Source organism: Lissotriton vulgaris, unplaced genomic scaffold, assembly GCF_964263255.1.
Source record: "Lissotriton vulgaris unplaced genomic scaffold, aLisVul1.2 SCAFFOLD_781, whole genome shotgun sequence".
NCBI classification, from domain to species: domain Eukaryota; kingdom Metazoa; phylum Chordata; class Amphibia; order Caudata; family Salamandridae; genus Lissotriton; species Lissotriton vulgaris.
The window spans coordinates 81,214-103,055 of NW_028252768.1; the positions used below are offsets into that span (position 1 = coordinate 81,214).

Here is a 21,842-nt window from a genome sequence, read left to right on the forward strand (position 1 = left end):
AGCACTTAAGAAGAGCAGCTGAGGAGACCGGCAGTGTGTGTGCGCTCTGCAACACTGCCTATGAATGCTGGTGTACAGACTACAAGCATCGCCAGCCCGTGTCCAGCACCTTAGTGTGACATTTCCTCAGCAGCGGGATGTCCTGCCTGTGCATCACGTCATCAGTGCTTTTCAGAGCCGTTCTTGAATTAAGGTATTGTAACAAGATTAAGAGACTTTAATGTTGCCTGCATCGTTTTGATTCTTTGGCTTTCTACTTTTGTTTGTTCCATTCCTGTAACAGTTCTCTCATGTAACGTAACTGGTTCTGTTTCTATTGTACAGTGCTCTGACACCTTCGGGTAAAGTCTGCTCTTCATAAATATGCTTTAAATAAATAACTGTATGTGGGTGCAAGGGTTATCTTCCTCGCCATATCTGCACTTGCCCTTCCCCTACCCCCACTATTTTACTAAGAGGATTCCAGTCCTGCCTCGTCACTCCCCTTCTCCACCCCTCTCCTCTGAAATGAAAGATAAGAGAAGCTGTCGGTAGTGACATGTCACCCCGTGACCTAAAGACCTGAAAAGCAGTCAAACTGACATCACGCACAGCAGTGGTGATTAGCAACACAGCGGCATCCCTGGGGGGGGGGGGGGGGTTAGGGGGGGGGGGCTAATTACTGCAAGCCAGTCAGTGGAGGCAAAATGCAAAGCTCACAAATGGGCCCCAAAGCCTGCACACACCTCAGTGGTTAAACCCAGCATAGAACGGACTAAAATGCATCACAGGGCATAGGTAAGGTGACCAGATGACTCCACACCATGATGCAATTTTTCCAGTTCTAAGTTTTGACTTAAAATATCGGTGCATTCTAGGAGCTGTAGTATAATTTTAATTGGACTTACACACATGTTAACTAGGATAAATAAAAAGTAAAACCCATGAATAGAAACGTCGTGTTGAAGTGACATCTGGTCACACTTGACACAAGCTACTTGGCAGCTTGGAGTAAGGGCAGTCGCGTATTAATAGGCTGACTCTACCCACCATAGTATTAGGAAAGGTTATTCGCTCCTATTTGCCCCTCTGTCCTCTGGTGCCCCATCTCCCGTGAGCTCTAGTCCTGGTACTTCTATTTCATTCCTGCCAAGGAACAGATGTCTTTTTTCACGAATTAAAGTTCCTTCCCATTATTCCAAGGAAGCAAGCGTCCGTGCTTAATTTGAGGCGGGGTTACAGGCTGGCTCAGATTGGCAAGGCGGGAAATTGGAAATGGGCGATGGGCCTGTTACAGGGGCCAGTTGGTGGGTCGTTTTAGGGTGGACTAAGCAGTCCAATCAGCCAGGGCAATCATGGTCTCTACTGCAAGTGCACACCTTAAACGGCTGTTATTACAGGGTTCACAAACATACTGAGGCTGACCCACCCCAGGCGGCTAATTGTCAGAGGCAGAAGATGAACAATAGATTCTCCTTCTGTCACAGCATGAGGTGTCCCCGCCTCCTAGCTCCCTCCAGGTGTGACAGAGGCCTCAAGGCGCTGCTGATGGGAAGCCATAAGCACTCGCTTTTCAGAGGACACAGGTTTGGAGGAGTTCTGGAAAGTTAGGGTGGTTGGCGGCTGTTTAGAGCTGGCGTGGGAGCTGAGCTCCTTGGGTTATTTGTGTCCCTCTCCCCTCATGAAAAAAGTACGGGGGTGGTGGAGGGGGGCAGATGAGAGTTCACACTGTATAAAACTGCAAAAGTATATTAACGATTTTGGAATGTGGAAAATCTTTCAGGACTGCCCGGGCCTAACTGTGATCCCAATTCAACACTGGTGGCAAGTGGCCCCACCGCACCCATTTTTGGAGATTGTTCTTATTTTTCCTCCTATTTTTCCTCCTAAGACTTTCACACACAGCAAGTGAGGATAAAACATAAAAAGACAAAGATGAAGAAAACAGTGAACAAGTAACAACTGTTGGAAAGGACCATGGAAGAGTGAAATAATGGGGACCCAGAGTGACAGTGGTGAATGAAAGGGGGCGGGCGTGAGGTGGATTCAAGACCTGGCACCCTTGGTATTAGCCTTGGGCACCCCGACTTGCGATAACGCCCGGCACCGGCTTCTGAACAGCACCTTGGGCCCCTGCACTTATCCTATCACAAATTAAGCACTGGGAAGGGCCTACCGTAGTGATGCTCATTGCAAGCAAGAAGTGGTTGGCTGAGTGGGTTCAAGTAAACAGGCCCTCTCCCGTAGCTAATCCCATGTGTTACAAGCTTCCGCCTGCTAACCCGCTCCACTTCCAGTGGCGCTCTTGTTGGGCCTTGGCACACTAGTGCAAACACCCCTACCTCCCTAGACTCGTCCCAAGCCAGGCTGTAGAGAGGACACCCCGACATAATAACTGCCACAGTCTTTCAAAAGTGGGGCTCCAGCTCAAACAGTGACACCTCAGTGGCATTTCTCACACACCCTTCCCATCTCACTCTATGGGTGTGAGGTTTAACACTCGCCCAGCCTAGAGGCGGCTCACCACCTTGGCAAACCCTGGCAGCTGATTGCCGCTGGAATAAGGTTACCGTATGGCTATCAGTACCACCAGCGAGTCTAAGCTCTAGTCCTGGTCTCTCATTTAACAGCCCGTTGCATTCTGGGGGCTGGGGGCCAATTTGCATCAATAGTGACCCAATATGCCTAAAGATTACAAGGGTTATAAAAGGGATAATATCACTTGTCAAGTTTTACTTTATCATTATTATAAAGCGTATAATTGTTTATTGATTAATAAATCAAAAATATATTAAATGTTCTCTGTCGGCCCTTACAATTGATGTAGGGACGGGAGTAGGTGGGACAAGTAGATTTTACAGGGCATGTAGATCTCAGTGGCATTTTGTCCCTTGGCCAAGTAGATTATTTTAAAAATTCCACACCCCTGGACATTGCTATAATGTCACTTTAACCTTTAGTTTTATCAGTGACTTTCTGTGTTTTTTTAATTCAAAGTAAGATATTATTTACCATACCTAGCTATAACTTCACTAAAGCCTTGTTTTTTAGTGAAATCAATATATACGTATTTATTTATTTCACTAAAAAAACAAGGCTTAAGTGAAGTTAAAGCTAGGTATGTTAAATAATATCTTTGAATTAAAAAAAAAACACAGAAATAGATAGATAGATATACATATATATATAGAGAGAGAGAGTATGTGCCAAGTGAAATATGCTATTAACATTTCTGGAGTGTCAATGACTCACAAGAGGTAAAGCTTTAAGTGTATCATGATGCCTCTCTCCACCATCAGAAAGAAATTGTGTATTAAAATCTTTGCATCTGCTTATGCGGTGAATTCCAAGGCATCTTTCAAGTGCATTTGTTTACAAAAAATGTATTTAACCAAAACCAGGATGCAGGGGGCTACTTTTGTGCAGTGCGGCAAAATGACTTTGACGAGGTTGCTCTCTATATTATGAGAGCTGTTTCCACATAAAATAATTGCAATATGCCATTTAGGAGGCACTAAACAGTATTTTTGTCACGTCAAATTCACACCACTGCAGTAATAAGCTGGTATTTGACTTTTTCACCGTAGTAATAAATGTGTGAATGTGTGTTTATTGGTACACGGCATTGGCCATCTTTTATTTTCATTGCAATGGTGAAGCTTCAAGTGAGCCATGATGCTTCTCACCTCGACAATTGTAATAAATAGAATTTTACACTTTGTATATGTATGTATATATATGTAATATGTTATATTTACGCAGGAAGATAAAATGAGACTGAAGACACCTTGTTACTATTTGGAGAGTTGTTTCTCTGTGTAAAGTAGTTGTTACATGGACTCTGTGAGGTATTAAACAGTGATTTGCCGTGTGAATTTCACCGTACTGGCTTAATAATAAAAAACTGGAATTTGACCTTTGCTCTAAATTAACCCCTTGGGCGCGGACAGAATTTTGCAGTGGTGCGGCAACTTTCCACGCGTGCGTAGCGGTGTTGGACAGCCGGGGGCCTTCCAACGCATGCATGGGGTTAATACTTGAATGTACACTTATTAGTATATTTGATCTATTTGGCCACATTCATTGGGGGGGGGGGGGATAGCGCGTTTGTGTGCACGTGCGATTTTGTGTGTGTGTGTTTGCATGTGTGAATGTTTGCATTTAAGTGTGCTTGCGTGTATGTGTGTGTGTGTGTGTTTAAGCCCCGGCAGTTTTAATGTGGCTAATAAAGCATTGGAATGACATCCAAGAGTTCAGACAGAAGTGATCTTATAGGTTTCCCGTTTCTTTACTAGATCAGCCGGTTGCGTCAGTGATTGCAGCTGGAGATGAGCGGCAGCCTTTGACGCTTTCCCAGGGCAGTGAAAGAATTGATGAACTTGGTGCAGGTCAGGATCTCTTGTTAACATACTATAGAGACCTCGTGTAGAATCCCATCTCTTAGAAATAGTGTGGTGGGCCATCTGCTCTACAAGTCCCACACTCCACAAAAACAGACTGCAGAGCACAGATACTGCCAAAGGAAGCTTACAGGAGTCAGCAACTCTCTTTAGAGGAGCAGCTTGCTTGATGCCCAGCTCAACAGTGCACCCGCAGCATTGGGCACGCTCTTATTCTTATTTCATTGCACTAGTGACTATTTCAGGTGTTTCTATCTTCCGCTTCCATCATGGCATCTTCCTTAATAGTCTTCTATACAATAGTGGCACCTATGGGCAGATGTTTTTTTCTTCGTAAAAAACATTTTAAAATAAAACCTATTTTTCAGAGTATAATTCTGCCACTCGCAATTTTGATGTCGCTTTGTCCCTGGATGTATTAGGTTTATAAACTTTGGACCTGAGAATTTCATGCCTGCCGACACCGGGTCCGGTTTCAATGGGTGCAGATGCGCATCTGGTGTATACACTACAGTGGACGGGAGCTCAGTGCCCATTCTCAGCCGCAGTAGTATTGCAAGGGGAACACACAAAGCCCCATGTCTGCAGTTTTGGTTCCAAGCCCACCTTTTTGCCCCACCCCAGCAGAAAGGTCGAGGCGAGGATGCACCCAGCTATATGTGGAGCCTAGGCCTCCCTCTCCCACGAAACACTGACATCCCTTGGCTCCTTTCAGTGCCGGAGATGCATGTCCCCTTACCGCCAAGAGGCAGTTACAGCACCAGGCTTAGCGCTGTATCCAGGCTTGCATGCCCACTCCCTTTGGCTCAGAATATACAGATCTGGGGCATTAGTAGTGTCGGGGACTGTAGCCGCCCCACTTCCCCGGCACATACTGCACAGCCCCAGTGGCAGCTCCCAGGCTTGACCGACACCACATTCCCCGCTTAAAACACAACAGAAGGGAGTATACTATTCCCCCTCCACCGGCCCGACCCGTTCATAAAGAACGCTACCCCAGTCTCTCCCTTAAAGAACGGATAGCCCATGCATTGTCATAACTGGAGGCTTTGTGCATTCTTCTTCACTCCTACTCCTGCAGAGAAGATCTTGTGGGAGAGCTGAACATGATCTTACTGTCTTTGTATCAGTGACCTGCCCCTTCCTCAGGACACCACCCCCATCAGCCCTCATGCTGAGATTATCTTCTTGCTCCGAGCCAGCGGAAAATAACAGTGGGATTGTCCCTGCAACCAGGGAAAAACACCCAGCAAAGGACCCTGCTTTCCTGTATCTGTGTTGGTATTCTCCATTCCGCGGAAAAGACACTTGCGCCCCCACCTTGCACGGTGTTGTCATCACTGATGTTATTTCAGATGTCATTAGTGATGTTGTCAATGATGTCATAGAACGTCATGAGTGATGTAATATATGAGGTCATAAGCGGTGCATGGCGAGGGCGCGACTTATAGTTACTTTACTTAACTATAAAAGGTGAATTTCAGTGCTTTTTTGAGTTTAAAATGTTAAGTTTTAACTGACATTTTGACCTAACTATAACACCATGTTAACCTTTTGGTTTTGTCAGTACATTGTTTTTTTTAACGTTATGTGATAGTTTATTACCATACCTTACTACACCAACCCTGCTCCGAATGCCCTGCATCCAAACCCCTATAGGGGGGCAACCACCAAGGTCCTTGGACAACCCAAGGCCCCCAAAATTTATTTTTATTTTTTCGCGGTACTGTGGTACTTTTATGAATTTTCACAGTGGCTGCGCTAGGTGTCATGGTAGTACCGTGGCAAAAAAAAAAAATTCAATTTGACCTTAGGGCGTCCCTCTGGCACCTCCTCCCCCCACAAGGCCTACCCTACCCCCTTATCCTTATTTTTTGCATAAAATTGCAGCCACAACAACATTCTACGGATTGCGACCAGCCAATAAGCTCACCTATTTTGAGCATTCGCTACTGTAGTATTTTGCGGTAGTTCCATGAAGCTACTGCTTCACTATATATAAATCCCTTTTGAATCTTAAGTTACAGCAAATAACAGAAATACATGCTTTCTGCATCAAGATGGATGTTTCTGCCAAATTAAGTTTAATTCTGTTCAGGAGTTTTTGCTGTATTGCTGTTCAATTTTACTATAGAAAATTACATGGGGTAAACCTGTTTTGGGCTCCCCCTTTTCTCGGCCCCTGCTTGTTGGATCACTCTGAAACTTTCCAGGAAGGAGCTGAGCCGACTTAACTTCTTTTGTGGAACTTTTTGTGAAGATTCCTCAAATGGCGCTAAAGTTAATAGCAAACCAACAAATCCATTTCCAATTGAAACCCGTTCCTAACTATAGCTACACAGTGGCGACTTCCAAGGTACTCCTGTGTAAAGTTGCATACATTGAACCTATACCTACCTATATAAACTAATCTTGTCAGATATTTTAAACCTCGTTATTCGGGTGCTATACCTCAGTGGTATCACAAAACAAGCTTGAGGGGTCGGTATGGTTGCCATTACACCAACCTGGCCGTATGTACTCTCTCAGTGGTTATTCACTTTAGTCCCATCATTAGAGGAAATTAATTCAGTAGGGAGCCGTAAGGAGGAACGGGCACATAAATATGCAGCCACATTTTTAGGTCCCTTGTTGTATTGCTCCAGCCTTTTTTTAAATAGTTTGATCGTGGTAAAGATGCCAAAGCATGTCCGAACTGTATGGAGAAAAAAAATAGTCTGAGGTGGGCACTTTGTCATGGTGCATTGGGGGTGTAGGGGAGGGATCACGAGTCCCTTATAAACCAAAACATGTGTTTGAAAGAAAAACAACTTGCAACGTCAGGAGTGTGCAAAGCATGTGATTATACATGGACTATTAATCAACAGTTAGAGCCAAGTACTTATCATATTCTATTTGGGTTAACAAACATGTAATTTTATGTGGAAAATGGAATTCTGCTGACTGATCAGATATGGGTGTTTCTGTTGATTCAGGGCTTGAGACAGCCACAGCAGTAGTACCAGTCAAAATTAAAGAAGAGGACGAGCCCCATCCGGTAACTTATCCATACACCGAGGATACGCAACACATTCACAGTCCAGCAAGTGGTAAATATCTTTATCTTCCTGGTGCAAAATGTAACCCTGTGGACTTCCCACAGATTAGAATGTGTCTTGGACCTTCTAGTGCTGTCTGGTCTCTGGTATCATCTGACCCCTAGATTGTCGCCAGACCCTCTCGCCTTTCCTTTCCACCTCTTAGTATTGTCTCCCATCACTCATCTTCCACTCTGTCATTAGTAGCCTTCTCTACCTCCGCTTTGCAGGGTCTTTGCGCTTTCTCATAGGTACAACTTTTCCCAGTGTTAGTATGGTGGAACTCGTCCTGTGTAGGGGTGGACTTCAACTGTTTCTGGACAACCTTTCAAATTGTTGAACAAATGACATAATGTTATACAATAATCAATTAGCATCCTTTTGAGACATTCAGTGATTGTGGGCTGCAAATCTCAGTGCACCCTCCAATGAGGGTTGCAGAGGCCACTTGAATTATTATAAGCTGCTCACTTGTCTTTGCTTATCATCTTTCTCTTCTGTTGACATGCCTTCTCTCCAGGAAATAGAAGAAACTGTGCATTCTGCTTTGTGTTCATAATATTACTCTGTTAACCCTAAGAACTAAGGGATACGTTTTGAAAGTAGGTATCCCTGGAGAATAATCTAGATTATCTGGACACTGGAATAATCAAATGCGCCTAGGTTGTAAGTATCGGTGTCCTGCAGTTGGTTTCTCTCACATAAACCAGGTCTCCAGGTCCTAAAGGTTGCTGTCCCTTCCACTTTAAAGGTTGCATTACAGAATGAGTGATGTTATGTAGTAGGTCGACAGGGTTTATGGCTGCTCAGACAGTATGCTCACATTTGGATGTTTTTGTTGAATCAGGGCTTGAGACGTCCAGTGAACTGATATCAGTCATCATCAAAGATGAAGAAGAGGAAGACCCCCAACTGGAAGCTTATGAGGACCTCGAGGACACAAATGACATTCACCCACACGAAGGTGAGCTACAATCTGTACATTTGTTTCTTGGCATCTGGAGGGCCACAGTGTGTGCTGTCGGACCCTCGCTGAGTTTCCAGGTTTGATAGTTACACCGCTGTGGATCCGATAGATGGATGCGAACACTCTTTTCCCTAATAAACCTGTTGAAATTCATGAGGTTTCAAGTTCACAGGCGACAAGCTGACTGCAGAGGACTCCAGGACCATATACATTTTTGTTGCTCTTTCTCACCTCAGAGTGTAGCATGGTTGTATGGTACTACAGTGAGTAATTGGAGATTAAAGTTGTTTCCCCTCTCTCCCTCTGATTTGAAACAGTCAGGAAGTGGTGTGTTCCTGTTTTTGTAACCCAATCTGCACTGGTTTCATGCACAGCAGCACTGCTGGTTGAGCACATGAAGTAAAGTAAGCATGCAGGCACCTTTCAGTGAGGAGGCTGAAGCCAGGTACAGGAAGCTAGAAAGTGTACCAGGCATACACCTTCCTTGTATATCTGGAATCCCACTGCTGGTCAAAGGCGTCATCATTTGGCTCTGCCTGTGGAATCAAAGGCTGCACCTTTGGGAAGAACAGTGAGCGACCCATACGTTTGTTGGTTCCGCTCTTGTGTACATATTTCTTGAATTTTTGACAATTTTTTATTGTAGATTTTAAGCATACAAGATGGTTTAAAGAGAATCACTGTGATTCATAATTCAATTGAATAAAAGTGCATTTGAGATCTGTTTAATCAGAGGAGTTTGTCATTATTTAAAACTACAGATGAATTGACTCTTGATAACCGAGTACAACCCCAATGAATATTTCATAATTTATGTAATCTTGGGATGGCAGAGAGAAGGGGAACCTTTTGCAGCTGGGTTCTAACCAGGTATGCAACTATTTTTCGAAACAGGCAAAAAAAAGGAAGAGGAAGCGATTTGTGAGTTGATGATAATTGCCACATCAGCTGACTCTAGATTGATCACAGAATCTTAAAACGTTATCCTGGACCACCACACCACCCCTGCGTTCAAGGCCACGTGGCTGTCCATTGGGCAACAGATACATTAACCCATTAAGAAACAGCCCAAGAGGAAAACCTGCTCCTCGCAAATCAGATACCAGGCCCTTGAGGTGTTGGTATTTTATCAGTGGTTCTGCAATAGCAAATGTTGTAACAGTGATACCGTCCATGTAAAAACGTGGGTCTTCTCGACTTTTGGATATCATGTAATCCTACTAGTAATTCAGGATTTTGCAGAGTGAGAACCCCACTGTAGTATCCCGCTTATTTTAGAGGTGGGGAACCACTGATTGTGTTATGACCCATGTTTTAATGGTGCACCATAAGTACATTTTCCTCCATTTTGCTGAGATTCAAATAGGGAATTGTAAGAAAATGGGGTCCGTTTGCAGTACCCCCGCCCCCACACACCTCACTTTTTGCCTGGCTTTTGATGCAACTTTGACTGAAGTGTACTGAGACCCTGATGTCCAGGTTCCCAGTACCAGTGCTCTAACCCTAAACTGTACCACAATAGGCCCTTCATGTAAGTCCATAGTAAATGGTACCTAGGGCATGGGGACTGAAGAGGGTCCCCTTGGGACCCCTCACTTAGGTCTACCACTGCAGCATGCATGGCCTGGTGCTGACAAAACGATAAAGTCAACATGGCTCACTACCTGTGTTCCATGCCAGCTAACACTGCTAAGGTATAAGTAAGGCACCCTCTAGAAGGCCTTACAGCCCTAAGGCAGGGTGCACGTTGCCACAGGTGTGGGCATATCTGCATGTATTCTTCCCCTACAATATTTAAGTCCATTCTTGGATATTGTAAATGCTTGGGAAAGCTATTGAGAGTAAATGGGCTGGAAACTCGACAACTCGAGTTCCCCAGTACCATGAAGGCTTTTCTGAAACTAAACTACTGCTTTCACTAAACCCACACTGATGCCAGTGTGGGATTTATTGAAACAATTACTACCGACCCTGGTGTGGTCACAGACTGCCTTTAGACAGCCTGCAATCACCAGCCTTGTTTCTGGACTCCTGGATTAAGAGCCTCTGCTCTCTAGGACCAGAGACAAAGCACATCCTGGTTGGAGGTGTCACACCTCCTCTCCCAGGATGGGCAAAGTGGTCAAGAGGGAAGCTTTGAATGCCTGCCGCCTTTGTAATGCGACCCCCAGCCTCTGCTTCCAGCAGCAGATGGCAGCCCCCGGTTAACACCCCTACTTTGCGTGGGAAAACCTAGCAAGAATAGGAGGTGTGGCCACCGTTGCCAACTCCACCCCTAAGATGGGGAGGCAAGGTGAAGCACATCTTTCAGTCCCCGCCATCTTGAAAATGGGGAGATCCCTCCCATCAGGGCTAGGACTATACCACCTCCCACAGGAGGGTGGCATAATTTAGTGTGTAGACACCCGAGGTAAGGTGCACATTGGCACCACCCTAAAACACCTTTAAATGTAATATTTAGGTGTCTCCCCCAGACCCTGAAACTAGTCCTGGTAACTAAAGATGAAAAAGGACAAAAAAGACGCCATGCAGAAGAAGACTGAAGACACCTACTGACTTGGCCCCAGACCTACCGGTATTTCTACAGTCCTCGAAAATGCTGCAAAGAAATTATGCCTGTCAAGCAGTCAGCGACTTCAACAAACCCTGGGTGGACTTCCTACCTCTGAAGAAGACCAGAACTCCAGGGGACAGCGGGTTTGTCCACAAAGAAAACAACACCTCTGGCCTCTGTCCAGGTCCAGGTGGCCCACCAATCCAGAAAAGGTTTCCCAGTGATCCTGAGTCCATGTCTAGTGTTGGCTTACCCCCTTCTGGACTCCACGGCGACGCCTGCAGACTGCATCCAGAGGCTTCCCCGACCGCAACCAGCTCCGATAAGAAGACTCTGATGTCAAAGGACACTGCTACACCAAATCCCCTGGGCCTTGGTGGTCTAAACCAATTCTGCCCCTATCACTCTCAACACCCAATGCTGTATTTGCACCCTGCACCTGATCGCCCCAAGCCGCATGTGGTGTATGTTTGGTGCTGCCTTGTGCCCCCCGTGCTTGCTCTAAACTCCAAAGCTTGGCCACTGCAACCTATTTACCTACCTGCAAGCAGTGTGGCTCCAAGCACGCTCAGTCTGCATTGAATCGCATTGGGCAATCTCCAAATTTGACCTCTGCACCCGGCCGCCCCTGTGCCGCTGGTAGTGCAGTCTTTGTACTTACCTGAACCTTGCCCTCTGCTGATCTTGAAGACTGGGACTGTAAGTTGGGACCTCCCTGTGAAACCGCATTACTATTTTCCTCCATAGGATACCATTGAACAGTTTAAAAATTGCCCCAAGTATCGACTTATTAAAGACTAAAGTATTATTCCTGAAAAAATGTACTTACCTTTTTGCAAAGATCTTGGGCCTAAAATAAAATTCAATCAGAGCTTATTTTTATAAAATTGGTGTGGATCTACTTTTTTGAGTCGTGTGTCAGTTATTGGCCAATGTGTGTGCAATACATTTCTTACACTCCTCTGTGATAGGCCTAAGACTACTCGCCCACACTACCACTAATAGAGCATTTTGCGTGCACATTGAGCCCTGTACACGTCTGGGGGAATCTCTAGACTCTGTGCATACCATATACAGAGCCAGCTTCCTACAGGAATCCTGCCTTATTCATGTGCCAGAGGCATGATGCTTTATGTGCATCCTATTGAAAGTCCATTTTGTGCTGCAACAGATTAGTACATTTGCTGCAGCTCAAAATAAACTCTGTCACTAACCAGTGAGTGTGCCAGGACAAGGACTGCTGGTCTCTTGGTCTGGAATACATCAGACCCTAAGCGGTTAGTGAAGGGTGTGCTCCGAGAAAGGGAAACCTTGGGAAGTGGGGGCCAGTTGGGCTCTCCTAAGACCTGTAAGTCAAAGAAGCCTTGAAAGAAGTGGACTTAGAAAATATTGTTCCTAGACGTTGAAACCAGGGCGTGCTAGACTTTTCTAATTTTGTATGATCTTGTCGGAGGACCTGATTTAGATCTTGGCAGACGGGTTACTCCATCACAGCAGTGACAATAGCCCGTCCACCGAAATATGAATCCCATAGGATATAACGGGATATTTATTGAGGCAGACCGGATATCCATGACCGATGTGATGGAGTAACCTGTCTGCCAAGATCTAAATCCGGTCCAGAGTGTCTTTGAAGGGCCACTCAGATTACTGAAACATTTGAGCAGGAAACCTTTTGGAAGACGTGGAATACTTTTCAGCAAGAGTTTGATGCTTTGAAAAATGCTTCTTGTAGCTGTATCGACAAACGATTGCATGAGTCAGGTTTTAATTTACATGAGATAATCAATACACTGTGATTCTTGATCTGGAACAGGATTTCCTGACGTTTACCCATTGCAGGGCTAACTCAGGCTACTTTGTACCAGAGAAACGGAAAATGTGACACCGTCCTTTCGTTAAAAAACCCAGCATTCTTCTGTCATAGGATAGAACCCTTTCGACATGAAGCATTGCAACCTTGAGCTGATTTCAAAGTTTATTATTACTCGTACATAATCATTCATGTTTATTTCATTCCACAGCACACCAATCGGAGACAGTAAATATGAAAGTGAATGAGCCCCATCCCTTCAGTCAAAGCATGAAAAAGATTTCCAAGAGCATCACCCGAAAAAGACACCAACAAATTCCCAAGATTCGAAGAGCCTTTGTCTGCGGTGAGTGTGAGAAAAGGTTTTTTAATGAGGAACAGCTTGCAGTCCATCAAAGAAGACACACAGGGCTGAGACGTTTTCCCTGCAGTAAGTGTGAAAAGATATTTCATGAAAGGAGAAACCTTCACCGTCATGAAAGAAGACACAAAGGTGAGAGGCTTTTTCCCTGCACCGAGTGTGGGAAGAGTTTTACTGAAAAGACAAATCTTCTACAGCACCAAAGAATACACTCAGGAGTGAAGCCTTTTAAATGCACTGAGTGTGAGAAGAGTTTCAATCAAAAGTCAAACCTATTACAACATCAAAGCATACACACAGGAGTGAGACCCTTTCATTGCACTGGGTGTGAGAAAAGCTTTGGTTATAAGTCACATCTATTAAAACACCAACAAAAGCACACAGGAGAGAAACCATTTCACTGCACACAGTGTGAGAAACGATTCACTCGAAAGGAAACTCTGCAGACTCATCAAAGAATCCACGCAGGGGTGAAGCCTTTTCAATGCACGGAGTGTGAGAAGTGTTTCACTGAAAAGAAGAATCTTCTAACTCACGTAAGAACACATACAGGAGAGAAACCATTTCACTGCCCGATGTGTGTGAAAAGCTTTACTAAAAAGTCCTTCCTTCTACGGCATCTGAGTGTCCACAAGATTGAGACATTCACTGTAAGCTGAATGGGCAGATTTACTAGCACATTGCACCTGGTTTGCATCACAGGATGGAAGCAAACCGGCATGAAGTGTGTGTTTGGGATGGAGGTTGGACTCTGGAAAGTAGCACAAAAGTAATGCTTAGCATGAAGGAGTGTCCCATGGTTGGTACATGGGCATTCCTGTGCAATCATCCATTGGTTTTAACACAAATCAATATCTTCTCAAAACTGTTGACCGAGATTTGTTTCTTGAGGTATGTGTAAAGTTGGAGAAATGTTTTAATTTCACCAAACTTTCCCAACTTGCCATGTGTACTGCTCTGTACAACACAAACACATGTGGGGAACTTTTTTAAGTTAGTCGAAGAATATTTTTGTACTGAAAGAGTACCCTTCCAGGACAAAACATATGCTAGATATGACGCACAACTCATGCACCATGGCACACAGCTGTATCCGTGACGCTAGGCGGGGAGTTTGTGCGCCAGCGTTGGGAGCAGCAGATCTTTGCAAATATCATCTTTCCCACTTATATCGCGTACACGCAATGCAGTCACTTTGGGCCAGATGTACTAAAAAGCAGCACAGCAAGCAAACGTCTGCTTTGCGATATACCGAGTGCATGCATCCAGGAATAGGCTTTTCCTGGAATGAAAGAGCTTTGTTATGAAATAATCCAAATTATCCCCACCAAGACCACAGAATTTCCCTTCCCAAGGAAGAGGGCTTACTCAGAAGACACATTTATACAAAACCACAATTTCCTTCTACCTTAAACAGTCTGCACACAGATTAGGTGAAAAGGAAATGCACAGGTACGTTCCCAATAATGGGGCAAAGTGATTTTGCACTATTTTAATTGTAGAAGCAATAGCAAATCGAGCAAAAGGCTGTACTAGTACTTGCTTCGGCTGTAGTGAAGTTTCAGTTTGGAACCAATTCTGTTTGCTACATGACATGTGTCAAAATGGAACATTGTGGATTTGCTCCATTTTCGAAGCAGTGCAAACATTAATAGTTGCACCAGCGTTGCTACTCTTAGGTGACCTACTACTGTGAACTCATGTGACCATCATTTGAAGAGAAAGATTTAAACAACTATCTCCAATGTGCGAATGTAGCGTTTATGAAGAACAAAAGCAGAACTTTCAAAGCATCCTTCTTCAAGAACTAGAGAGCAAAAAAGAACTGAAACAAAGTTTACACAACCTTTGCAACAGATCACACAGGAGAAGTAAATCAAGACCAATGAGAAGAACAAAAAATAGAAAGAAATTCACAATAGAATACATCTAAACTCAGTACTACAAATGCCCTTAATTTAGGTAACAACATAACAGTAAAGAACCAGCTTCCGCTTCATATCCAGCCTCAAGACACAGCTGTAGACTCAGCACAAAATGATTTAACCAAGACTGATGTAAAAAGAAATTTAAAAAGAATTCCGCTGCTCAGCAGTTTCTTAACAGCCGATGCATACAGATAGCATTTGTGGAAGGAGGAAACATGAACCTTATAGTCTGGTGCAGGTGGCTGCAGAGCAGTTCACTACTGGTAATAATCAGCGCTCACCTGATTTAGTGCCCCAAACCTCAGATACATCAACAGAAATAACAAGCAGCATCGATCAGCCTTAATGTCCAGATTGTATGTGCGAAGTGTCAAACTGTATAAGGTTAGAAATCCTCCCATCAAGTGTTGAGATCTTCCGTCCAAACCATGGGATGTAGTACCGGTGGATAAGGGAACGTCTTAACTATTTACTTGTGCTGGTTGATCAGTTCTCTCTTTAGACAGAGATTGGGGTTGTCAATGGAATTGAAACCAAGAGGATCATAGATTTTTTAAGTGATATTTTTAACCGAGAAGGTTTGCTCTATGCCATCTTGACCAACAATTGTCTTCAGTTTGTGTCAGCCGAAAAGGGGGAATTTTTACATATGTAAGTTATAAAGTACAGAAGGTGTTCATTACACTATCCCGAAAGGAATGCTACAAGTGAGAAGTTCAATAGAGCAATAAAGGAATGTATTCAGTTGGAAGTGAGTGCAGGAATGAGCTGGGAGGGTCTCCACACAAAACCACAGGTGAGGTCTCTGTTGAAGTTTTTAAAGGAAGGAATTTCACCTGGCTGTTTATATTGAGAACAAGGTGAAAGTGTGTCGTGAGAATCAATAAAAGGTAGTAGTGAAAAAGAAATGAGGTGTGTGAAAAACTGAAAGATGAATTATATCAGGAAGGTTGTGAAGAAGACTGATGTGCCTTTTGATGATCTGGTAATGGTGCACAAACCAGTGTTGTCAAGGGGGGGGGGGGGGTCAAATTCATGGGTCCACAGTGCATTGTCAAATGTTTCTTCAATGCCGTGAACTTGGAAGATGGCAGCAGAATCTGGAAACTTAATAGAGTGGTAGCGTACAAAGGAAATGACCCAGAGTAATGGGCTACCCTCCATGAACAATTGCCTGGAAATGTTATAGTCTCCATGATTTTTGTATTTCTTTGGTGTCTTGTTCAGTTTACATAAGTTTTAGTTTAAATTTTGAGTTCTAGGATTTAACCTTTTTTGTTCTTCTCTTGTGTTGTTTGTAAAGGAGGAGGGTGTGTGCGGTCTAATAATAGTATCATACAAATGTAGAATGTAAAAGTGTCTCAGCTGGGGGATGGCATGTTGGATGATTCTATGAGTTTAGTCACAGCGTGAACTAGATGAGACCGGGTGCTCTCTAACAAAGAATCTACTCACATCTCCAGTTGAGTTTTTCACCTTCGTGAAACTTACGTCTTGGGGTATATTGTTCCAGAGAGCAGGTCCGTGGGCCCTAAATGCACTGCCACACCCTTCGCTGTAGTCAGTAGAGTACTATGAAATTTGCCTTCATGCTTGAACTTCAGTTTCTGGTGCATAAATATTTCTTGAATTTTGTACTAAAACTGTTGGTGTGGATTCATTGTAGATTTTAAACATCATACCAGATGCTTTACAGAGACCCATTGTGACGTGTAATGAAGTGCTTTTGAGATATTCTAAAGCAGAGGACCTCTTTGTTATCTGTCTCCACAGAATGTTTATGAACTCTTAATGTCTCAGTAGCCGAGTGCAGCCCCATTGATTATTCTTCTCTATTTTATAACTTATGTTAGCTTGAGATAGCAGCTGGGTTTTAACAGGGTGTGCACCTATTAAAACAAATGAAAAAATATTAGAGGGAATTATTTGTATCGTGAGAATTGCTACTTCTGCTAACTGTAGATTCATCACAGCAATCGTAAAGTGCAATCCTAGGCTACATCATCCCCAAGGTTACATGTGGATTTCCAAAGAGCTCCCCAATACCAACTCACATTTTCAACATATAGATTAAACACCCAACGGACTGCAAAAGGGGATGACCTGCACTTACCAGGCCCTTAAGGTGTTGGTATTTTATCAGTGGTTTTGTACAGCACTTGCTGCAACAGTGATACCCTCCATTGCGTATCCCAAATAGAAGAGAGAAGCTCCTTTCACGCCCCTTCCAATTTACAATTTGTATTAGGACCCTTATTGTCATATTTGTTATTCATAGCGTCTGTAAACATTTGGGTCATGTCTACTTTTGGAGATTATCTAACACTACTGAAAGAATGCAGCGGAGTTATTTAGGATTTGGCAGAGTATGAAGCTCACTGTGGTCTCTCACCCCTTTCAGCGATGGAGAACCTCTGGTTGAGATATGACTGATGTTTCAATGGTGCACAATAATTGCCTGTTAGCGGTCTCCTAACTGGATGCTCCATTTATTGCACCAAAAAGAATTTCTATAGAATGCACATTTTCCCTGCCTGGGTTCAACATGTGAACCATGGTGGACCCATACAGGAAAAGCTGACACCCTCTCCTCCAGTGGAGGGAGAAAACTCCTAGTATGTGGAGGACATTTTTTTTTTTTTTAGGAAACAAACACCTGTTTTGCAGATTTCTTTTTGAAAAATGTAATAGAATGCCAAGTGGGTCACTATAGCATGGTGGCCTCCCTGCAATAATTTCTGACAAAAGTGCTCTCGGGCTGCTGGAGCACTTTGTCCAAAATGAACCACCCAGCCTCCACCCACCCTAAATAGGTGTGAGCGGAGGCTAGGCCTCTGCGCCCCAGTGGACTTGGACAGCCCACATGGAGCTAAATAATCAACAATACCTACCTTTCAATTGCACTCAGTTCATGCTGACTCTCTGTAAACCATCCAGTATGATGTTTTATTCTTTTAATTTGAACAAGTTTTAAGATGACTATAAGTAGATGTAATTTCAAGATTAATATTTGTCAGAAGATGCCCACATTTTATATATGTACTTAAAAGATACATGGGAAATTAAATTTCTTTGAAAATTGGACTATTTTAAAAAGCAAGGCAAACAATCTGAGATGTTAATCTTTTTATCATATTAATTGGTTTTTATGTACATTCTTGTCTGGAGGCCGGCCTTGCAGTTGGCATACTGCTCCAAACATGCCCGCGCTGAGTGCATTTAATAAGCAGAGAGGTTGACTGTATGCATCAAGTGTAGGTTTACCTGACTTTAGTCTTCATGTTCATGGAGTTATCAGTAAGCATGGCCAGAAGACCATGAATGCAAATGCTACTTACCAGTATGCATCTGTTCTTGGCATGTAGGGCTGCTGACATTCATATCTGTGCATAGACCGCCACCTAGTGTTGGGTCCGGATGATTGCACATTGTTGTCCTGGAAGAGTCTTCGAAGTATCACGAGATAGGTGGCTCCTCCCCTGGACTACAGTGCGCATGGGCATCGCCTCCATCCCCAGATTGTTTTTAGCCATTGGCAGAGATGGAGTGAAGAATGTGAGTGATGACCATGCTATGAGCATATGTGTTTGTATGAATAAATACTGCAGCTGCTACAGGCGCCGGGGAGGAGGGTGGGCGATATGAATGTCAGCAGCCCTACATGCCAAGAACAGATGCATACTGGTAAGTAGCATTTGCAGTTCGAGGCATGTGGGCTGCTGAATTCATATCTGTGCATAGAATACATAGCAGTCCCTCCATTAACGGCGGCCGCCCGTGCCAGCTGCAGCAGTCTGAAAAAGCGTTTTTAGAACAGCCTGACCAACAGCTGCCTGCTGTTTGGAATGCACGTCTACACAGTAGTGCTTAGTGAAAGTATGTGTGGTAGACCATGTGGCTGCTCTACAGATATCTTCTAAGGGAATGTTACCTAGGAAAGCCGTAGAGGCCCCTAACTTCCTAGTGGAGTGGGCCCTTGGTGGGATAGTGAGAGTGCGCTTAGCTTTAGCGTAGCAGATCTGAATGCACTTTACTATCCATCTAGCAATCCCCGCCTTGGAGATAGCGTTTCCCTTGTGTTGTGTGGCAAAAGCAACAAAAAGCTGTTTGGTTTTGCGGAAATCTTTAGTCCTGTCCACATAGTACATCAAGGCCCTTTTCACATCAAGGGTGTGGAGCATGCGCTCCGCCAGCGTCTCTGGGTTTTGGAAAAACACCGGCAATTCAATTGTTTGGTTAATGTGGAATTGTGAGACTACTTTGGGTAAGAATTTAGGGTTAGTGCGGAGCACCACCCTGTTAGCATGTACTTGGAAAAAGGGTTCTTGGATGGTGAGTGCCTGCAACTCACTAACCCTCCGTAGCGATGTAATTGCTACTAAGAAAGCCACCTTCCAAGTCAAAAACTGAAGCTCACAAGAGTGCAGTGGCTCAAAAGGAGGACCCATCAGCCTTGTAAGAACCACGTTGAGGTTCCATTCCGGAGCTGGTGGAGTCCTTGGTGGAATGACCCTTTTGAGTCCCTCCAGAAAGGCCTTGATAGCAGGGACCTTAAAGAGTGACAGGTGCTGCCTGTTTTGGAGGTATGCTGCCATAGCAGACAGGTGAATGCGGATGGAAGAGTACGCTAGATTACATCGATACAGGTGAAAAAGGTAACAGATGATGTTTTGAATGGAAGCATCTAGCGGGTCAATGTCGTGGTTCCCACAGTAGATGACAAACCTCTTCCATTTAGCCGCATAACAAGCTCTAGTAGTGGGCTTCCTTGCCTCCCGAATGATGTCCATGCAATTGGGAGGAAGATTGAGGTAGCCAAACTCTAGGACTTCAGGAGCCAGATCGCCAGGTTGAGCTGTTGCGGATCTGGGTGCTGAATGTCGCCATGGCTCTGCGTCAGAAGGCTGGGAGTGAGATGAAGCCTTTGATGCGGTACCACGGAGAGTTCCAGAAACGTGGTGTACCATGGTTGGCGAGCCCACGTTGGAGCAACCAGGATGAGCGTCATCGAGTGTTGCCTGAGCTTGCGTGCCACCAGCGGTATCAGAGGTGCTGGGGGGAAAGCGTACGCAAATCTGCCTGACCAGTTCATCCACATCGCATTGCCCTGTGATTGGGGGTGTGGGAACCTGGCGGCGAAGCTTTGGCATTTTGCGTTCTCCTTTGTGGCGAATAGGTCTATCTCTGGATGACCCCACATTTGGAAGTACGGTTGGAGTACCGATGGATGTATCTCCCACTCGTGCATTTGATGGCTGTGCCTGCTGAGGAGGTTCGCCATCTGATTGTCCTTGCCCGGGAGGTGCTCTGCCATGAGGGAGATGTTCCTCTGAATGGCCCACTTCCACATGCTCTGAGCCAGATGAGACAGCTGTGGAGAGTGTGTGCCCCCCTGTTTCTGGATGTAGTACATGGCCGTCATGTTGTCCGTCCGGATCAACACGACCTTGTTGCACAGATGTACTTTGAACGCCTTTAAGGCCATGAAGATTGCCATCAGTTCCAACACATTGATGTGCATCCTCCTCTGCTGTAGTGTCCATAGTCCCTGCACAGTGTAATGGAGTACATGCGCTCCCCATCCCTGGAGAGAGGCGTCCGTCGTCAGGGTAATCTGTGGGACAGGCTCTTGGAATGGTCGGCCTTTGCAAAGGTTTTGTGGATTCCACCAATGCAGAGAGTTGTATGCCCGACCGCTCACCAACACTAGGTCTGTCAGTTGCCCATGAGCCTGAGTCCTCTGACGTGCTAAGCACTCCTGAAGCGGACGCATATGTAGTCTCGCTATCAACTGCATGAACACCTTCGCTGGAAGCGAGTGTTGGGGTCTGAACCGTTGGATCAGCGCCTGGATACTGGCGATTCTCACTGAATTTGGCTGCGCAGTGGCCGCCAGAGTGTTGATCGTCGCGCCCAAATACTGTCGCACGTGGGCGGGCTGGAGATGGGACTTGGGGTAGTTCAGTGAGAAGCCCAGATCGTGCAGGAGATGAATGGTGCGTGACACATGGTCTGCGCACTGTTGTTCTGTTCTTGCCTGAATGAGCCAGTCGTCCAGGTAAGGATAGACGTGGACGTTTTGGCGACGGAGATGCGCCGCCACAGTCGCTAGGCACTTCGTAAATACCCTTGGTGCCGTGGTGACCCCGAACGGCAGGACCCTGAACTGGTAATGCTGGTCTAAGAGCGTGAATCTGAGATACCTCCTGTGGGAAGGATGTAGGGGGATATGAAAATAGGCATCTTTCAGATCCAGTGTAGCCAGAAAATCCCCCTGCTGAAGCAGGGGAAGCACTTGCTGCAACGTGAGCATATGGAAGTGCTCCGAGAGTATGTACCAGTTTAGGGGCCTGAGGTCCAGGATAGGCCTGAGGGATCCGTCCTTCTTGGGAATCAGGAAATAGAGGGAGTAAACCCCTGTCCCCGCTCTCGCAATGGAACGAGCTCTATTGCCCCTTTTTGCAGCATAACTAGAACTTCCTGCTGCAATAAGGTCAAATGCTCGGCTGACATAGGACGGCTTCTTGGGGGTATGTCTGGTGGAATGGAAGTAAGCTCTAGACAGTACCCGTACTGGATAAGGGACCTCACCCACCTGTCCGTGGTGATGTTCTTCCACGCCGGCAGGAACTGCTGAAGTCTCCCCCCAACCAGTGTTGCATGGTTGGGGGGCAGTGACAAGACGTCACTGCTTGTTGGTGGTGGTGGACCTGGAGCCATTGTTTCCACGTCCCCTGCCTTTGGTATTATTGCCTCTGTAACC

General features: G+C 45.0%; 1 protein-coding gene across 2 annotated transcripts in view; it reads left to right on the forward strand.

Annotated features, from left to right (window-relative positions):
* The window catches only part of LOC147662022 (uncharacterized), a 50,615-nt gene extending 35,552 nt beyond the window's left edge, over nt 1-15,063 (forward strand). The window contains exons 4-7 of one of the 2 annotated variants that reach the window (XM_086951177.1): nt 4,275-4,367; nt 7,355-7,468; nt 8,304-8,420; nt 13,002-15,063. In XM_086951177.1, coding sequence (XP_086807303.1) covers nt 4,275-4,367; nt 7,355-7,468; nt 8,304-8,420; nt 13,002-13,810 — 1,133 coding nt within the window. In that variant the 3' untranslated portion in view covers nt 13,811-15,063. The remainder of the gene's footprint in view (nt 1-4,274; nt 4,368-7,354; nt 7,469-8,303; nt 8,421-13,001) is intronic. The other variant, XM_086951178.1, reaches the window with a different exon arrangement.
* The last annotated feature ends 6,779 nt before the right edge of the window (nt 15,064-21,842 follow it).